This window comes from Dreissena polymorpha, chromosome 4 (genome assembly GCF_020536995.1).
Source record: "Dreissena polymorpha isolate Duluth1 chromosome 4, UMN_Dpol_1.0, whole genome shotgun sequence".
Classification (NCBI taxonomy): Eukaryota; Metazoa; Mollusca; class Bivalvia; order Myida; family Dreissenidae; genus Dreissena; species Dreissena polymorpha.
The window spans coordinates 10581185-10597778 of record NC_068358.1 but is presented as its reverse complement, the minus strand read 5'-3'; the positions used below and the strand labels follow the sequence as shown (position 1 = coordinate 10597778).

The following is a 16594-nucleotide window of genomic DNA, read 5'->3' as shown; positions in this document are numbered from 1 at the left end:
CAAAGTCATTGTATTTTTCACGAGAAATATTAGCTTATTTGAACTTTTGATAAAGTTTTAGGATTGCGGGTTTTGTTTAACAGTTTAGAACTTTTGACTTTATTTGTAATACTGGTACATATCAACCTATTTGTGTGATTAAGACTTTTCCGTTATGTACATGTTATAACAGTTCAGTCTTTTTGTTTATCCTTTGATAAGAGAGCAATTCATTTTAAGATGTTTTCACCACTTGCTGTCTTGAATTTAAAAAGATTATGATCATTCGTATGTTTGTGTTGGATATTTATTCGTTGGGAAGTTATGTGCGCGTTTCTCTATGTTTTAAGTACTTTTGAAGGTGTAATTAATCCTTAAATAATCAATTTTTCCTGTATGTTTGTTCAATGGCCAGGAATAAATATATGGGTAGTGTGTTATGGAAAAACGTTTAAATGGGATTTCATTATGTCATTTGCAAATGATTTTTGATTTAAGTGTGTTAAAGCAAGCTTTCAACAACATACATTTTTCTCTCTCTAAACATCAGTGCAAACTAAGTTTAACGCAATTATGAAGATTTGTTTATGTTAATATGAACATTTGCACATAATTGATTTGATAAAACATCATAAATCATGACCATGTCAAACGTTATTTGGTAATGTCATTGCAAAATGATTTAATCCAAATGAGAATGTTTATTGATTTAAGTTAAATCATGCTTTCAACTATCTTGATAGTTTTGTTCTCTAAAGATCAACGCAATTTATGCTGAGGTAAATTTGAATTATTGCTCAAATTTACACATATGCATTTAAATGGATTTGTTCATGTGTCATTAGTCAAGACAATGTTAAACGTTATTTGGTAATGGAATTACTATTTTAAATGGACATGAAGGTGTATCTTGTTAATTTTGCAACTAAACGATTTTTGTTTGTATTTTCTTTAGTAAAGTAACACTACGTGCGTAACTTCGAAATCAATTTAGAATGCTATATGTGTTTCGCTTTACTTTAAGATTTTCAAAAGATCTTTTTCACTTCGGATGTGTTTTAAATGACTCAAATTTTAAAATGTCTCGATACATTTTGAATAAGATGTGAACTGTGTAGTACAGGTCAATTTGTTATCACCCTTTTTATATAATACACATTTACTGTTTGCGCGAATTCTACCCTCTCTCTTATGCTATATTATACCTGAAGTACTAGTATGTCCAATCAAGAATTTGTCCCATGAAATATTTTCTTTAGTCTTTCAAAGCAAAGGTTTTACTTTGTTATAAATTAATTAACCACGCGTGCATTTGCCATAAACCGTCAAGTCCATTCTCGTGGTTTATTTGAACCTGGTGACTTGTAAAACTGTTTTTATTTATTTAATATATTGTATAATTGTATTGTGAAACGTGTATGAATAAGTCTATAAATTGAAACATTCATTGTTTTCATATTTAATAGGATTGCATGTTCTGATCTGTTTGTTAAGATATTATCATTGTTGTGTTAAGGTCTTTTCCATCATGGCTATATTGGTCAGCGTCACAAAATGGATTTAACAGAGCTTTGTTTGCCATGTCCAACCCCATTCCCAATCCTACTACATACACACATAAATAAATACATAAATACATACATAAATAAATAAATAAATAAACACATAACAATAAAAATAAATTAATACATTTATAAACAAATAAATAAATAATTACTTAAATAAATAAATGTAGATTTATAAGATTGTTGTTCAACGCCTAAAATAGCCAATGGAGAGTTGGCTACAAATTATTCTGCACCGTATCCTTCCACAATCAAGTTGAAATGTGACCCTGGCTATGTACACAGCCATCATCATTTTATTCAATGTCAGAGCAACGGAACATGGTCAAATAATGAGTGTACCTTAATCGGTTAGTTCATAATATGTATTTAATGTTAAGGTTGTTTCTGCAAGTTATGATTTATCGCGAAATAAAGGTTTGTATGCGTGTGAAAATATCAACATACTATTTTAATTTAGTCTCAAGTTAAGGTAATGCTGTCGTTGGTTTGCGGTCATTCAATTAGTAACTAAATTATGTGTATACAGTTATATATTTGGCCATTATTTTTTGTAATTAAAACCAGGTGCGTTTGCTTGAATTTTCAGACTGTGGGCCCTGGCCTGGATTAGCAAATTCTTCAGTGAACCAAAAAGTAACATACCTCAACTCGACATTGTTTGGGGCCATAGTCCTGATGACATGTGATGCAGGGTACCATGTATTCAATAACTCAAGCTCCCACAACGAATCGGCTGTTTGTACATTGAATGGAACCTGGAGTCCATCAACATACTCGCAGTGTATTCCCATAGGTAAAATACGACTATAAAACATGTTGATTGTTTGCATAAACGTAACGGCTTACTGCGGATTGCCGCCTTCATCAGCAAACAGCAAGATTTAAGCTAATAAACGTCTTAACAAAACATGCATAATCCTGGATACGCATCGATTTGATGTGTCAAAGGCTTAGGGTAATCTTTTTATATCAGTTTATATATGTAATATGTCCACGTTTGGCGTCGATAATCTTTCATACCAACTCGCTTAAAGGGATCTTTTCACGCTTTGGTAAATTGACAAAATTGAAAAAAGTTGTTTCAGATTCGCAAATGTTCGTTTTAGTTATGATATTTGTGGGGAAACAGTAATACTGAACATTTACCATGGTCTAATATAGCCATTATATGCATCTTTTGACGATTTTAAAACCTAAAAATTATAAAGCGTTGCAACGCGAAACGATTGAATAATTTGGAGAGTTCTGTTTTTGTCGTTAAATTTTGTGAAACTACGAAGATTGCTTATATAAGGTATAACATACGTCAAGAATGTACACTCGGCGGAATAGCTCAGTAGGCAAAAGCGTTTTTACTTCAGGACTCTGGCAGGACTCCAGGGGTCACTGGTTCGAAACCTGGTCCGGGCAATGTTCTTTTCCTTTTTTTAATTTTATTCTTGATTTTTTACTGGAGCTTTTACGATCCAATGTTTACATTTATCGATATAAAGCATTTAATGAATAAGTTAAAAAATGCCAAAATCTGTGAAAAGGCACCTTTAACACATTATTATAAAAAGAGCTAAAAGGTCAGAGTTGATCTTTTTCAAGAGTAACAGCTGTCATAATCTGCATTCCCTTAAACCCAATGTCGTTCAGAAAGAAAATCAAATAATGTCATTGACCTAAGTTTGCAATCATTTGCTTAGAATAAAATCTTAAAACTATTCGTTTTAAGCCGTTTTTATATTCTTAATAATAAGCGGTCAATTGATATTACAGTCCACTCTCGTTATCTCGAAGTCGGCGGGAACAATAACAATATCGAGATAACGAGAGTTCGAGATATCCGATTAGGCATTTTTAAAGAAAAAATGACTTTGGCCATTAATACATGTCTTCATTTCCCTCTTTTATTGAACAATATTTTACATCTGAATTAAATGCTACATTAACAATGCATGGCTTTTTAATTTTCAGATTGTGGACAGTGGTCTAGTAATTCGAGTGTGCGGTCTCATCAGAAAATAATATATACAAACGCGACAGTTTTCGGCTCTGAGGTTGTAATGAAGTGCAATCAAGGATACCATGTGTTTAATACAAATAAATCACGAACCGAATCAGCTGTTTGTCAAGAGAACGGCACATGGAGTAGTAAGACATATTCAGAGTGTGTGCCCACAGGTAACAGTAATAGGAGAGTATTATATACTCAACCGTAAGAAATAAAGATTGATACAGAACTTGTATACAGTATTATTTAAATATAAATGACTTGTTAAACTAGACAAGTGTAATTCTTAAACCGTTCTGATACGATGACGAACAATAAGAGCAAACATGAAAATCGCTAAATTGGTTGTACAGTTGTTATTTATTCATGCCTTAAGTGTCCTGTACTCTTTCATTTATAAACCGTTTAGCTTTAAAGATACGTTTTATATAAAATACACCCATCTTATAGATTGTGGAGAGTGGTCAACAAACTCTAGTGCGCTGGCAAATCATAACATAATCTACCCGAATTCGACATCTTACGGATCTCAAGCTGTAATGACCTGCGATCCGGGCTACCATATCGTCAACAAAGCCGGCACACGATCTGAATCCGCTGTTTGTACCGAGAATGGCATATGGAGTACTCAGACATTTTCAGATTGTATTCCAATAGGTAAAAATAATAATAACCGTTTGTCTTTTCTAAACTTATAAAGAACTTCTATACGTGATAACTGAAAACTAAATACATGGTTAATTGTACCAATGATCATTCATTTTCAAACGTTAACTATATTGATCAAAGTTAGTTTTTATTTATCAGAACAGTTATTTATTAAAGCAGTGAAACAGTTATCTTTAATACGTGCTTAACTAATCCAAGGGCAATGCACCGAGCTGTAACCTGATAGGTGTGCGAACCTGAGTAACACATACTACCATTTTGACTAATTTAAAAATGCTTTTTCAACATTTCAGTGTCAAGTATTCATTAGTGATTGATATCTTTTGCGTTATAAAAGAAAAATATGGTGTGTGGGCTTTTTGAATGTTTAATTTGGTACAAAAGATTATGGACGCACTCGTCAATATATACAATGCACGTTACATGTTTTATTTATTTAAAATACGCTTTTGAATATGTCTGTATTTTTATTAATACCAGACTGTGGAAGATTGCCAAATCCATCAAACGGCTATGTGTTTGCAAAGGCATCAACGTACGAATCTACAGCAACTATAAAGTGTCATATAGGCTACACTTTGCAAGGTGGCAGCACTTCCTCATGTGGCAGAAATGGAGAGTGGAGTAGTACTGGCCAAACTTGTTCACTTATTGGTGGGTTTTCTTATTTAAAAGCTTTGCTGTTGTGTATGTCGTTCGTTTTATTAACAAAAAGGGTTAAGTACTGTACTATCGCAGCGAGGTTATTGTTTTGAGGCACTTTGTTGGTCTGTTGTCTGCATACAATCCACAAAACGTATTGTTATTTTTGATTAACTTCCTCTCATCCATATGTCTCAAGTAATTTAAAACTTCATAAATCTCGTCACCTTCACGATTAAATGCGCAAAACACTTCTTATCTTCAGTGATTCTAAGAGACGCATTAATAATTGAGATATATTTTCTTGAATATTCTGGCAAAGCGTTGTAACGTTGTCACGTTTTAAGCAATATTCTAGTTAATGAATATAGTTGAACTGACGCGTTCTTTTATATTACTAACAGATCAGTTTAGTGTAATTTTAAATAATATATAAAGACAGAAACATGCATATTATTAAATAGCTTTTTATGTCATTGAAATACTGGTATTTATTGACCTTGTTTTGGAGACAAAGAATGACAGTTACAATCTAATACAGATTTCCCGTAAAATATACCAACGATAAGTTTTTAAAAATAAACAATAAAATGTTTACTTTGCAACATGAAATCCATGCGTTTTGGATTTGATATTGTAAATTAAAAACTGAACGTTTGGTACAACATAAAAATTAAGTTGAAATCAGATGTTATCTATGTACCAAGTGCCAAATGCCCCGATGGGGTTGATGTTTTGACCCAAAATTCTGAAATGAACCTTTTGTTATTAGACAACATGCAAAGTTCATTTACTGATTGAAAGAAAGTAAATTATAAAAGAACAATCTCTCAATATAAGTCTCATTTGAGTGTCAGTTGTAATTATCATCATAAAAACTGTCTGCGATATCCCATTTAATATTCATAGAGCAATTATAATCCAAAATAAAGTTCAATTTTTTATACTTTTTAATACGTTTCTCAATCGATTGAAATGAACATTGAAATATGTCACAACAAAGAAGTTTACCTTGGCGAGACGCAAGAAACGTGCAAAGTGGGGCACACATTCCGTGTAAAATATATATTATTCTTTATGCGGTCTTGGTGCATTAGTCACGTAATGAAAAGCTCCATTTTTAAATTCAATTGTAATTATTCAATTTAAATATAAGCTTTGTGGTTATGCTTTGAAGAACAAATCCAGAAACTTACCAATTCAAACTAAATTCAGAAGTAAACGTGTAAAAATTGATTTAGGTACATGTATGGCAATTCATTATTCTTTTTTAAATTTAGAATGCCCAGTATTAGATCCTTACGACAAGCTTACAATTGAATTGGATCCAAATACTACAAAGCCTATCGTAAACACGACGGCAATGTTTTCTTGCCCACCTAATTCAAGTTTGGTTGGTTACAAAACAATAAAATGCACGATCAACGGACGATGGACTGGACCGGTTCCAAAATGTATTATGCGTAAGTGTTTTTGTTCTGAGCGTTCTTATGAAATAAAATTCATATATTATTATGTATGCATCATGGGACTTTGGCTATTTTATGTTGTTTTCAGAAACTTCTGAGTTAAGTAATGAAAAAAGATTTGCTAAAAATGATGATATATTATTTCTTGAAGTTTATACTACAAGCAGTGCACTTTAATTCACCGCGTCTGATTTATTTAACATGTTATGGTTTGACTTCATTATTTATTTATTAATTACAATATGTTTCGTAACATAGTCTTTATAGTTAACGTGAGTACCACTTGTACGTCAAATAATATACAAGAAAAGTTTAAGAATTTCGTTTGATGTGTATATAGTGGATAAGACTGTTAGAAACTGTTCGGTCGATGACGATACGAAAAACAGAACCTGGCGAGAAACTCAACCTGGGGCTATTGTATTGGAAAATTGTCCAAATGGTAAATGTTATATTCATGTTCTTACTTGTAACAAATGATTTACTTCTTTCACCTTTATTCTTGTTCATACAACATAGTAGAAGTCTTCTGAAATGTGTTATAAAAACGTGGGCATTATTTGTATTACGCGCTTGGCTCTTTGTTTATTACCGGTAACATTTGCTATATGTGTGTTACACAACAGGGAGATACTATTGAATATATTATAATTCATTTAAACAAAATAATTAGGACACATGTAACTCATGCAACATTCATGGTTTTTTAAGGATATTCTGGCGAGATTAGTCGACAATGTAGCGAGGAAGGACGCTGGCTCAATCCATTCTACAACTGTGTATCAGAACGCGTTGCTCAACTCATATATGAGGTGGGTATACATTACAGTTTATTTATGCTGCATTGTAAAATGGCTTTACTTTTATGTTGATGGTAATTATCTTTATAGTTTAATACAACCAAAACAATACGACATTTATTCTAACACTTCTCAGCTTAGTACTATCAAAATTGTAATTCGTTTACACAATTTCTTCTTGATTACAGGTGAAAAGTATCGAAGAAGCACCATCATCTCAGAAAATCACCCACAGTCTAGATCAGCTAGTAAATTTAACAAAACCTAACAACGGAACATCCTATATCGGCGAACTGAATGCAATTACTAACATGCTCGATATAATAGCAAGCGTCAGTGGCAACATTGAGATTACGGACGAGCAAGCTAATGTAAAATATTTAACCGTCATTGATTTTTAGTTACGAGTTTATTAAACTACAAGCCACTTTTGATCGTAAACATCGTAGTCAAAATATATAAAAATGAATGTTATTCTACTTTATGATACTAAATTCGAGTGCACATCTGAAAGCGGCGGTAATTAAAATACACTTCATTCTTTTCTATAGTCGTTTTTTGCCGCAACAAGTAACTTACTGGACTATGACAACGCGGAATCATGGAAATCCGGGGACGACCACAATGAAATCAACGGGTCACCTGATAGATCTGTAAAATCTGTTCTTTTATGCTTACAATTGATCTTATAATAATAATAATAATAATTATTATTATTAATATCATTTTTAGTATTTCTCTATCATGCAAAGCATTTAAAGTCCACAGCACACAATCTCGGCAAAACGTCATATAAGAACAACCTTTTTACTTACTTTAAATAATTTTGCTCTTTATAAATAAAAAAAAACATCCCACACAAATGGTTTCTATGATCACAATTATTGATATGTTTTCAAGCAAAACAGCCAGAGCTGCATACATATACGAAATGCATATTTCGTTTGTGTGCTAAAATGACATCTTAAATTTATAAATAAAAACAAAATCAGAACAACAAACCACACAATATCTTTATGCAACGTTATGTTTCCCTCATCATATTGTTTTTTACTTTGCAGAGTACGGCTAATCCCAGTGCGATGAAAGTTCTAAATGTGGTTGACAAGTACGCAGACATTTTAATGAATACACTCGCAAACAATTCGGAGAGCAGTAAAACCATACAAATGGACAATATGGGTAATCCGTTTGTTCTCTGCAATGAAGTGTATGCAAATTCAATATTTATCTTATTTATTGATTATATAGATACGATATGGCGTTTGTTATTTGTTCTTAGCTTCTTACCCTATTTCAGTGGTGCATGTTAGTAAAGTAAACACGACAATAGACGATTTGAAATTCCCAGATAAACCTGTCAACATTTCGAGTTCTGTTATTCTGCCGAAGGCCTCATTAATAGGTATGAAAATAATGTGATTGAGTTCAAAATGTTCATTTGGGCTGATGCCGTTTTAAATCTGTTCTATAAGAACTTACCATGCACATTCATAACATGGTCTGCTGAGCAGTGTTCATAATATTGAAAAGAGTCTCGTATGCATTTATTGAATGTTTAAAAGAAATTATGTATGCTTCTCTGGCTTCTATGTAAATAAGAATTTCTACTCCTCTTGCGCAATTGAAATTTAATAATCTGCATAAGTACGTGTTTATTTTTTTTAATTTCGGTAAATCGTGTTGAGTGTATTTGAAGTAATACATTTACTTGATTAAATACATTTAAGGATCAAACTCAATCGCAGCAGTAGTATACAGAAATCTGACAGGCATAGTTTCATCAAAGCTAAAAAATGACAGGTATGTACTATATGTTTACCTAGACTAAGCATAAACCTTGATGTATGAAATAAATACTTCAACTATACATATACCTAGACTACAATTACTTTATATTCCAGTGATTACACTATAAATTCAGAGGTTGTGACAGTGACGTTGGATAACTGGGAGAACACCACGAACTTTTTTCTTGATATAACAATGGACTACGCACAGGTACTTTTATGACGTCTCATTATTTTCTTTGTGTTTTGTGGTTGTGTTTTTGTGTTCAATAATTGTTTTACAAAATGTGTTTGGTTTTATTTCAGAACCTCCACTCAGCCCCAATTTGCAGTTTTTGGAATACTACTCTGTATGGGCAGCGCTTTCTGCAATATCTCCGTCAAGCTAAAAATATCCACATTTACCATATCATCTAAAACTTAAGTTCTTCTTAATCGTTAATGGATTTTGCATAGCGTTTTATTTGGGTATAGATATTGTCTTCATGAATATCATGTACATCATATACACATGTATGTATATAAATATAATTTGTATTTTGCATGCCATGCGATATTGTCTTCATGAATATCATGTATATCATATATACATGTATGTATATAAATATAATTTGTATTTTGCATGCCATACGATATGTTATGCTCGGCATGAACCAAATATTTAATGCGATATTTTAAAATTGATTCATGTTCGCTTTTCCATAAAAACCTACAAGTTTTGCCTGGGACACCACCGGATGTCTCGTCATGTCCTCCAATCATTCCAGCGCAACATGTCGTTGCACGCACCTGACGAACTTTGCAATTCTTATGAGTCCATTTATTCAGGTATTATTTTCATATGATATTATCTATACAGATTTCGCATGATTGTGTAGTACTCTGCTTTACAGTTTAACTTTTTAGTGCCTTTTTATTATTTAGATGGTTCAATGTTACACTTATGCTTCAGGAATATGAGGTTCACAAAGTCAGATGATATTGAACGTATACATTCAAAATTGTACATATGATTACTACAGGTCAAAATAAATGCTTTTTTGCTGTTTATAGAGAATGAGTTAGATGTCCATTGTATGTAAACACAATATTTAACTATTTGTTCTTAACAATTAAAACATTATAATGCAAGTTGTGAATAAACAGGCTTATAAAAATTGTAATACAGTAGACTCTGCCAATACCGGACTCTCTGAATACCGGAACTCTCCCGATTCCGGACGGTCGGGCCAGTCCCGCATTTTCTCCTTCTATTTCTTTGTTAAAAAATGTTGAATAAACCGAACTCTCTGAAAACCGGAAACCGGACGGGTATCTCCGTAAATTTGGTCATTTTCAACGTAAAATACATTGAGTATACCGGACGGTCTAAATTCTCAAGATGCCTGAGGCGTGAAAATAACAATACCTAGTCAGCACAGCGAGTGCGGTGTCACACATTTTTCTCGCGCAATTATCGATAATCGGATTAAACATACCATAAAGGTGTCAAGTCGTTACCGCGCTATGGGAGTCCGATTAAGTTATGTAACACAAACTGTGAATGTCTATAATAGACGTGCGGTTACACCAAAAAGTGATTGACTCGATCGTTTTATTAATTATTTATTATCGCCTATGATAAACAATTTAATTAAAACATTAATGCATGCCGTTGCGACGATCACTTTCTTGTGATCTTTTCGGATATTTTAAAAGATCTTATAGCCATGTTTATAACGCTGAAATGGTTGTTTGGTTTGTTTGTCAGATAAACTGTTAAAAATATGACTGTTAAATATCCATCCATCTGTATGCAAATTCATTCATTGCCGTTTACTAATTTTGAACGCATCTAAAATGTCGCAGTCTCCAGCTAAACGCAGACGCGTAGAGCTTACGTTAGAGGATGAGATAAAGCTCATCGTGTATCTACAACAATCTTATTTGTGTCGTCACTCGCCTATATGACAAATGCCACGTACGTACATTTATAAAGCACCACGCTGACTTTGGGATTAATCAAAACTAGTCGCTATGGCATTGTTTTTTTCTTTTATCGATTAAAAACACATTTTTTAGAATGCAATTAACATCATCAGTACCTGCGTACAGTCATCACATGGTACATGTAAATGTATATGTTTATTTTTATATATGTATAGGTTATACATATTAAATTTCGAATGAAAACAAAATACTTATGTGTATTGTTATTTATTTGAAATACCGAGCTTTTTACAAATACCCCGTTTTTTTTCTGTGCTTCAAATGAAGGCTTGTTGACAGATTTAAACAAGAGTTGTATGATCACTTGCTTAACAGTTCGATATTGGATATGCTTAAACTGTTAAAACCCCTTTTTAACATGATATATTTGTTAAGACTTACTTTGTAAACGTATGCGCTGATTCAGAGTTTCCACACACCCGTTGAGAATCCAAACTGACAGATATGCCTAAAATGACATACGATGCAATAAATTGTATTGTTTATGTTGTAAACTTTGATTAAAAAGATGATTACCATTGTATATGTTTAAGCAGCTGTAACAGAAATAAATGAATTAACAGTATATTTTTATTAACCCATCTTTGTACAAATTACGCCGTTTATGAGTTTGACTTGACAACTCAGTAAAGTTTGTAAATACATCAAAGCAGCTTTTGTTATTAGGGTTTCGATCGTAAAAATGCTGTAAAGATAATTATCCGTGCCGCCTGAATATATATTGTTGTTGTTACCATCGCTTGCGTTAAGTTTTGATTATAATTATATACTGTTATATCTTATTTAGTGACATTATGCAATCTTAATATATGAAAACGATGTAATGTTGTAAGAGTCGCAATAAACTGTTTGTTTTTCTGTCTTTCTTTCTGTCTTTGTGTCAGTCCGTAGATACTGCGTAAATAGATATATGTTACGGTATCACTATAACGATGCGTTTTTTCAGAGCAGAGCAAGTACTAAACACCTGGATATCATTTCCATAGTTGGCTGTTCGGTATCACTGGCCGGCTTGGTGTTGACAATAACTTTCCATATAGCGCTTTGGAAGTAAGTTTCATTAATTTATCTAAAATGTGTAAACAAAATGATATATCGATGAAAAATATTGAGAGTTGTTTAACATGGAATTATTTTTCCAGGTATGTAAGCAAACGACGTGTTGCTGTCTTGTTGAACCTGTCTGTGGCCCTCATAATTGCTTACGTTATGTTTATTGGTGGCATCGACAGAACGGAAAGCAAGGCAAGGCTGAATACTTCTCATTAGCTAACGTGGTAAAACAGAACTGATTGCAGTACATGTATTTTAAACTGACATAATGATAACATTTTACAATTAAAGATAATGCATGCTTTGTAGTTACCACCGTACCAATGAGGTGAACCAATAAATCATCATGTTTTGATTAAAGCTCCATCTGCTATAACGTTTGATAAATTCACCAGCTTATATCATGTTTTTAGTATTATTGTAGTGTGTTGAGTTCCCATTTTCGTATAAACAATCTATCACATGCGTTTAAATAAAAAATACTGCGGGTAAACAATTAATTCTCCTGTGATAATAGTTATGATGTTTCATTTTTCTTATCTTTGATCATGTTTAATGAAGATTTTCACCCAATTCTAGATCATTTGTACTACGTTGGCGTCCTTGCTGCACTATATTTACCTGGTGGTGTTCTCCCTTATGTTGGTGGAAGGTATTGACGTCGCCGTGTCTATACTTATTGTCTTCCAAACACAATCAAAACTGAAATGGATGCTGTCAGCTGCCTGGGGTAATTATCGTTCGATATCTTTGCAGTATACTTGGTATAGATCTACCACTTTTGAATCACTTTATATTATGAATGTTGTGTTATTTACGAAGCACAATGTGAGATGACTGAAGAGTCTTATTTATTGATCATGAATTCTTTACAAAACACTCATTTGTTTGCAGTTTAAATTGTCAAACTGGCTGTTTGATGTGTAATATATTGTTGGTGCATACTTTCTACGTGCAGTTGTTCCTGCTGTGATCGTTGGGATAACGCTCGGTGTCACCAAGACAGAAGGATATGGGAATGAAAGCTCGTAAGTGACCACACCATTGTTCTTGATTTTTTTGTACGGAAAAACAAGGAGTTTGTGTTCGGAATGTAACCATTACAATGAACAGCAAATATGCTGATACGTATATGTCTTAACTACAAATATCTTTTAGATGCTGGTTGACAATTAAGGGAGGTGTCATTTGGGCCTTCGTTGGACCTGCCCTGCTGGTCGTTTTGGTACGCTCTACTCAATTCTAATAATTTTAATAATAATAGTTTCGTCCAATACTAAATCAGAATTATGTTCGAAGCATTATTAACAACTAGATCCTCTAAACACTTGTTATTTAAACTAATTAATTTATTAATATCGTTTTTATCATTTGAATTCTCGATAATTTCACTTTATATTAGCCTTGTTCCGCAGGTAAACTTCATCATCCTAGTGTTTGTGATACGGGCAACACTAAGATCGTACACCATGGCAAAGAAGTCAACAGTTGAAAGATCAAAGTAAGTCATCATGTATTGAAATGTCCACAATAATTCATTTTGCACCTCGAATAATACAATAGTCACTAAGGTTCCGTTATGTCAATATGTAGCTACACACCGTCGTCAATCCCCTTTGTAATTTGCTGATATACTTACTGTACTGTTATGTTTAAATTGCATATTAAATAAAACAACAACAGAATTGCAGATATCATGAAAAACAAATTCGAGGCCAAATGTCTTAAAGTAAAATAGTGTAGCGCAAAAAGAATTACGAACATAATTAGCGTATTCTTAGCAAAGTGAAGTATTATTTATCAGATTTGCATAATTTATGATTATAAATAAGATCATCACCAAGTATAATCGTTTAACTTTTTTTTGCAAAACGATAGTTCGAGTACTTCATAATGTTAATAACTGAGTGATTTATTATAAGGCAAACTATGATACTTCATTTTCGCTTACGAATCTTTATTTTGCAAGTAAATGGTATTATCATTCAGGTCAGCAGTGTGGTGTCTATTAGTTTTACTACCGTTGATGGGACTTACTTGGGTTCTGGGGGTTTTCTATCTGGACGAAAGCATGGCCTGGGTACAATACGCCTTCGCTGTCTGCAACAGTCTCCAGGTACTCAATGGGATAAATATAACTATAATCGTCGTCATCAGTTGCGTGTATTAATGATTATTTTACAATGGCGGTTTTTCTAAACAGATATGCATTATTAATATTCTTGATTTATATTTAATTAATAACATTTGTTATGATGTGTGCCAAATCGAAAAGAATGTGCACCGAATTGCAGCAAATTAGAACGGTATTGTGCTTTTTCAAAACTAACAAAACAACTTCATATTGTATCATGATTTATATGTAGACATTACACGTTAGCTTCAATGTATTTTGCGAATGTTAGCGACTTGCAGATTTTTCAATAAAATCTTATGTTGTTATATAATGAAATTGATTTTTTATATTTGAAAATCTTTTCAGGGTTTGGTGATATTCATGTTCCATTGTGCATTTAACAAAACGGTAATTAACTAAAATTTCCATTTACGTTTACTAATGTGTTGATTAGGTAACTGATGAATGAATGTAAAAATAAAGGGACGCTTAAAAGCAGTGTATTACATAAACACAATCAAAGTTATTTTTTTTAATTTATAACTATGTGTTCCCAATCTTGTTGCTTGCTTAAAGCAAACTTAACAAACTTGTCATAAATGAATAATAAACACTTTGAATATTGTAGCTTTGGAAGGCATATAAAACGAAAAAACAAAGGTCGTCGTACGCCAGTAGAACTTTCCTCAAATCTAGAAGCACTTCAGTAAGATCGGTAAGACTCCATAATATCAATTCATTTTAATCATAACATTTTCTGCTACAGAACTACGTCTGCTATAAAAAGATTGCTTAAAAAGCCCATATATAAAATGTCCAAACGAGTTGAAGTTTAAAAACAGCCGTTGTCTCTACTTGAGATTTCTTGTCAAACATGTTATATATTTTCATGTAGATAATATAAGTCGTATGATGTAATATAAAGTATTTGGTGCAATAAATCTGATTTAACCATCTCAAGTATCGTGCTAAAATACTATCCGCTGCTGACCCGATATAATTAAATGCGCTCCCAACAAATCTTTTCCTTTAAACATTTTCAGCTAACCCTTGACGTGTTGTATTAGAATGTCATATCATCGTTATCTCTATATCGATTCTTTTTCTGAAATATATTTGAGAATATATATATAAGAATATATAATATCTGATTAATCATATTATGATATAGGTAATAACGGAAAACAGTGAAGTAAGCATGAATGTTAACGACACATTCGAAATACCGTCAGTTGACGAATCGGCAATTACACGTTACAAGGACTTACCGATAAAACAACCAATGCAAACTGCTGCACAGGCTGACAAAGAAGAGCAAGTGGATGGTTTCAGTAAGCACTCTGGGGACAACACTACTGACGACAAGCTCAGAAGAAACGGTGATGAGGAAACGGTGAACAAAAATAGCAATGGTAATATATATGCAATTAATGATTGATTACTAGTATTTATTTGTAATATTGTGTTTTCATGTTTAAAAAATCGGCACAATATGCGATATTCAAAAATGATTGAATACAGTAAATTCCTATGTCGATATTATTGTGTTAGTTAAATGTACAGTGTAGCATATTTAAATGAATTGCAATAATTCACTTAAGCCATATCGAGAAATACAATAGCATCAAACATAAATTAATGCAATATGATTGCATTTTTTAAGACGTCGGACTGGAAAATCCTGCAGACAAATTCCTCTTTAGTACGGCGTTATAGATGTTGAAGAGTTACTGAAGTAAAAATGATGCGGAACTATTTGGGTATACCGTTTAATCAGTCTCATAAAGACACGGAGAGTCTCCATTTCCTGTACTCACAATGCTGCTGATGAATGCACTACTGAAAATGATTATATGCATGTCGAAGGATGGTTGGTTTATATGAATTCCATGTAAAAAATTAAAATACTTTTGTTTAAAATACTAACGTTAAAATTCATGTTATTGTTTGTTATTGAATCAAAATATTTGTGTGATCTTTTCTTGGAAATGCCGCCTCGTTCGATACGGCTTTTTTGTTTACCGTCACACAACATTTCACAGCTTTGTGATATTTATATAAGAGACGGCCATTTTAGTTTAAATTACTTTTATAATGTAATATGTATTACATACATCAAATTAATTATTTCTTAAGTATACTCCGTAAACCTTATATAGATGCATGACCATAATAGAGTTTATCGATAAATACTGCTGTTTGTTAAAGTATGAATAAATGTTGCCGCTTACTTACACAAAAACGTGCACTGTAAATGAATTCCCCATACCTCAAAAAATGATTAAAAACAAATCGGGAACTACGAGTGTATATTGTGTTACCACGTATGCTATGCATAAAACAAACTTGTTGTTGGTATTTTATTTTTTCCGTACTATATGCTTAGTTTGCATTATCAAGTTTTATCCCACTTTTATAGCAAATTCGGTTGATTAAAGCCCCGTTCATTAAATTTCTGCTATAATCAACGGCACGTGCTACGTTGTAAGGCTACTTTGTAAACAAATGTCGTTCCTTGTA

General features: G+C 32.5%; 1 protein-coding gene across 5 annotated transcripts; it reads left to right on the top strand.

Annotated features, from left to right (window-relative positions):
• Positions 1–1631: 1631 nt before the first annotated feature.
• LOC127877457 (adhesion G protein-coupled receptor E3-like) lies at positions 1632–15949 on the top strand. 5 transcript variants are annotated; one of them, XM_052423363.1, is made up of 26 exons: positions 1639–2340; positions 3510–3716; positions 3997–4203; positions 4696–4869; positions 6138–6320; positions 6667–6768; positions 7038–7138; positions 7315–7497; positions 7678–7779; positions 8188–8308; positions 8427–8531; positions 8857–8929; positions 9031–9127; positions 9223–9266; positions 9633–9744; positions 11852–11955; positions 12048–12150; positions 12538–12688; positions 12917–12986; positions 13117–13183; positions 13374–13459; positions 13948–14074; positions 14441–14482; positions 14703–14789; positions 15246–15486; positions 15738–15949. In XM_052423363.1, exons 1-26 carry the CDS (start codon positions 2223–2225, stop codon positions 15788–15790), a joined length of 3060 nt encoding a protein of 1019 aa, XP_052279323.1. In that variant the 5' UTR covers positions 1639–2222; the 3' UTR covers positions 15791–15949. The 5 variants fall into 5 exon arrangements, with proteins under 5 accessions (XP_052279327.1, XP_052279326.1, XP_052279324.1 ...); XM_052423366.1 differs by lacking the exon at positions 15738–15949 and having other exon boundaries at positions 1634–2340; positions 15307–15480; XM_052423364.1 differs by lacking the exon at positions 14441–14482 and having other exon boundaries at positions 1636–2340.
• Positions 15950–16594: the final 645 nt, after the last annotated feature.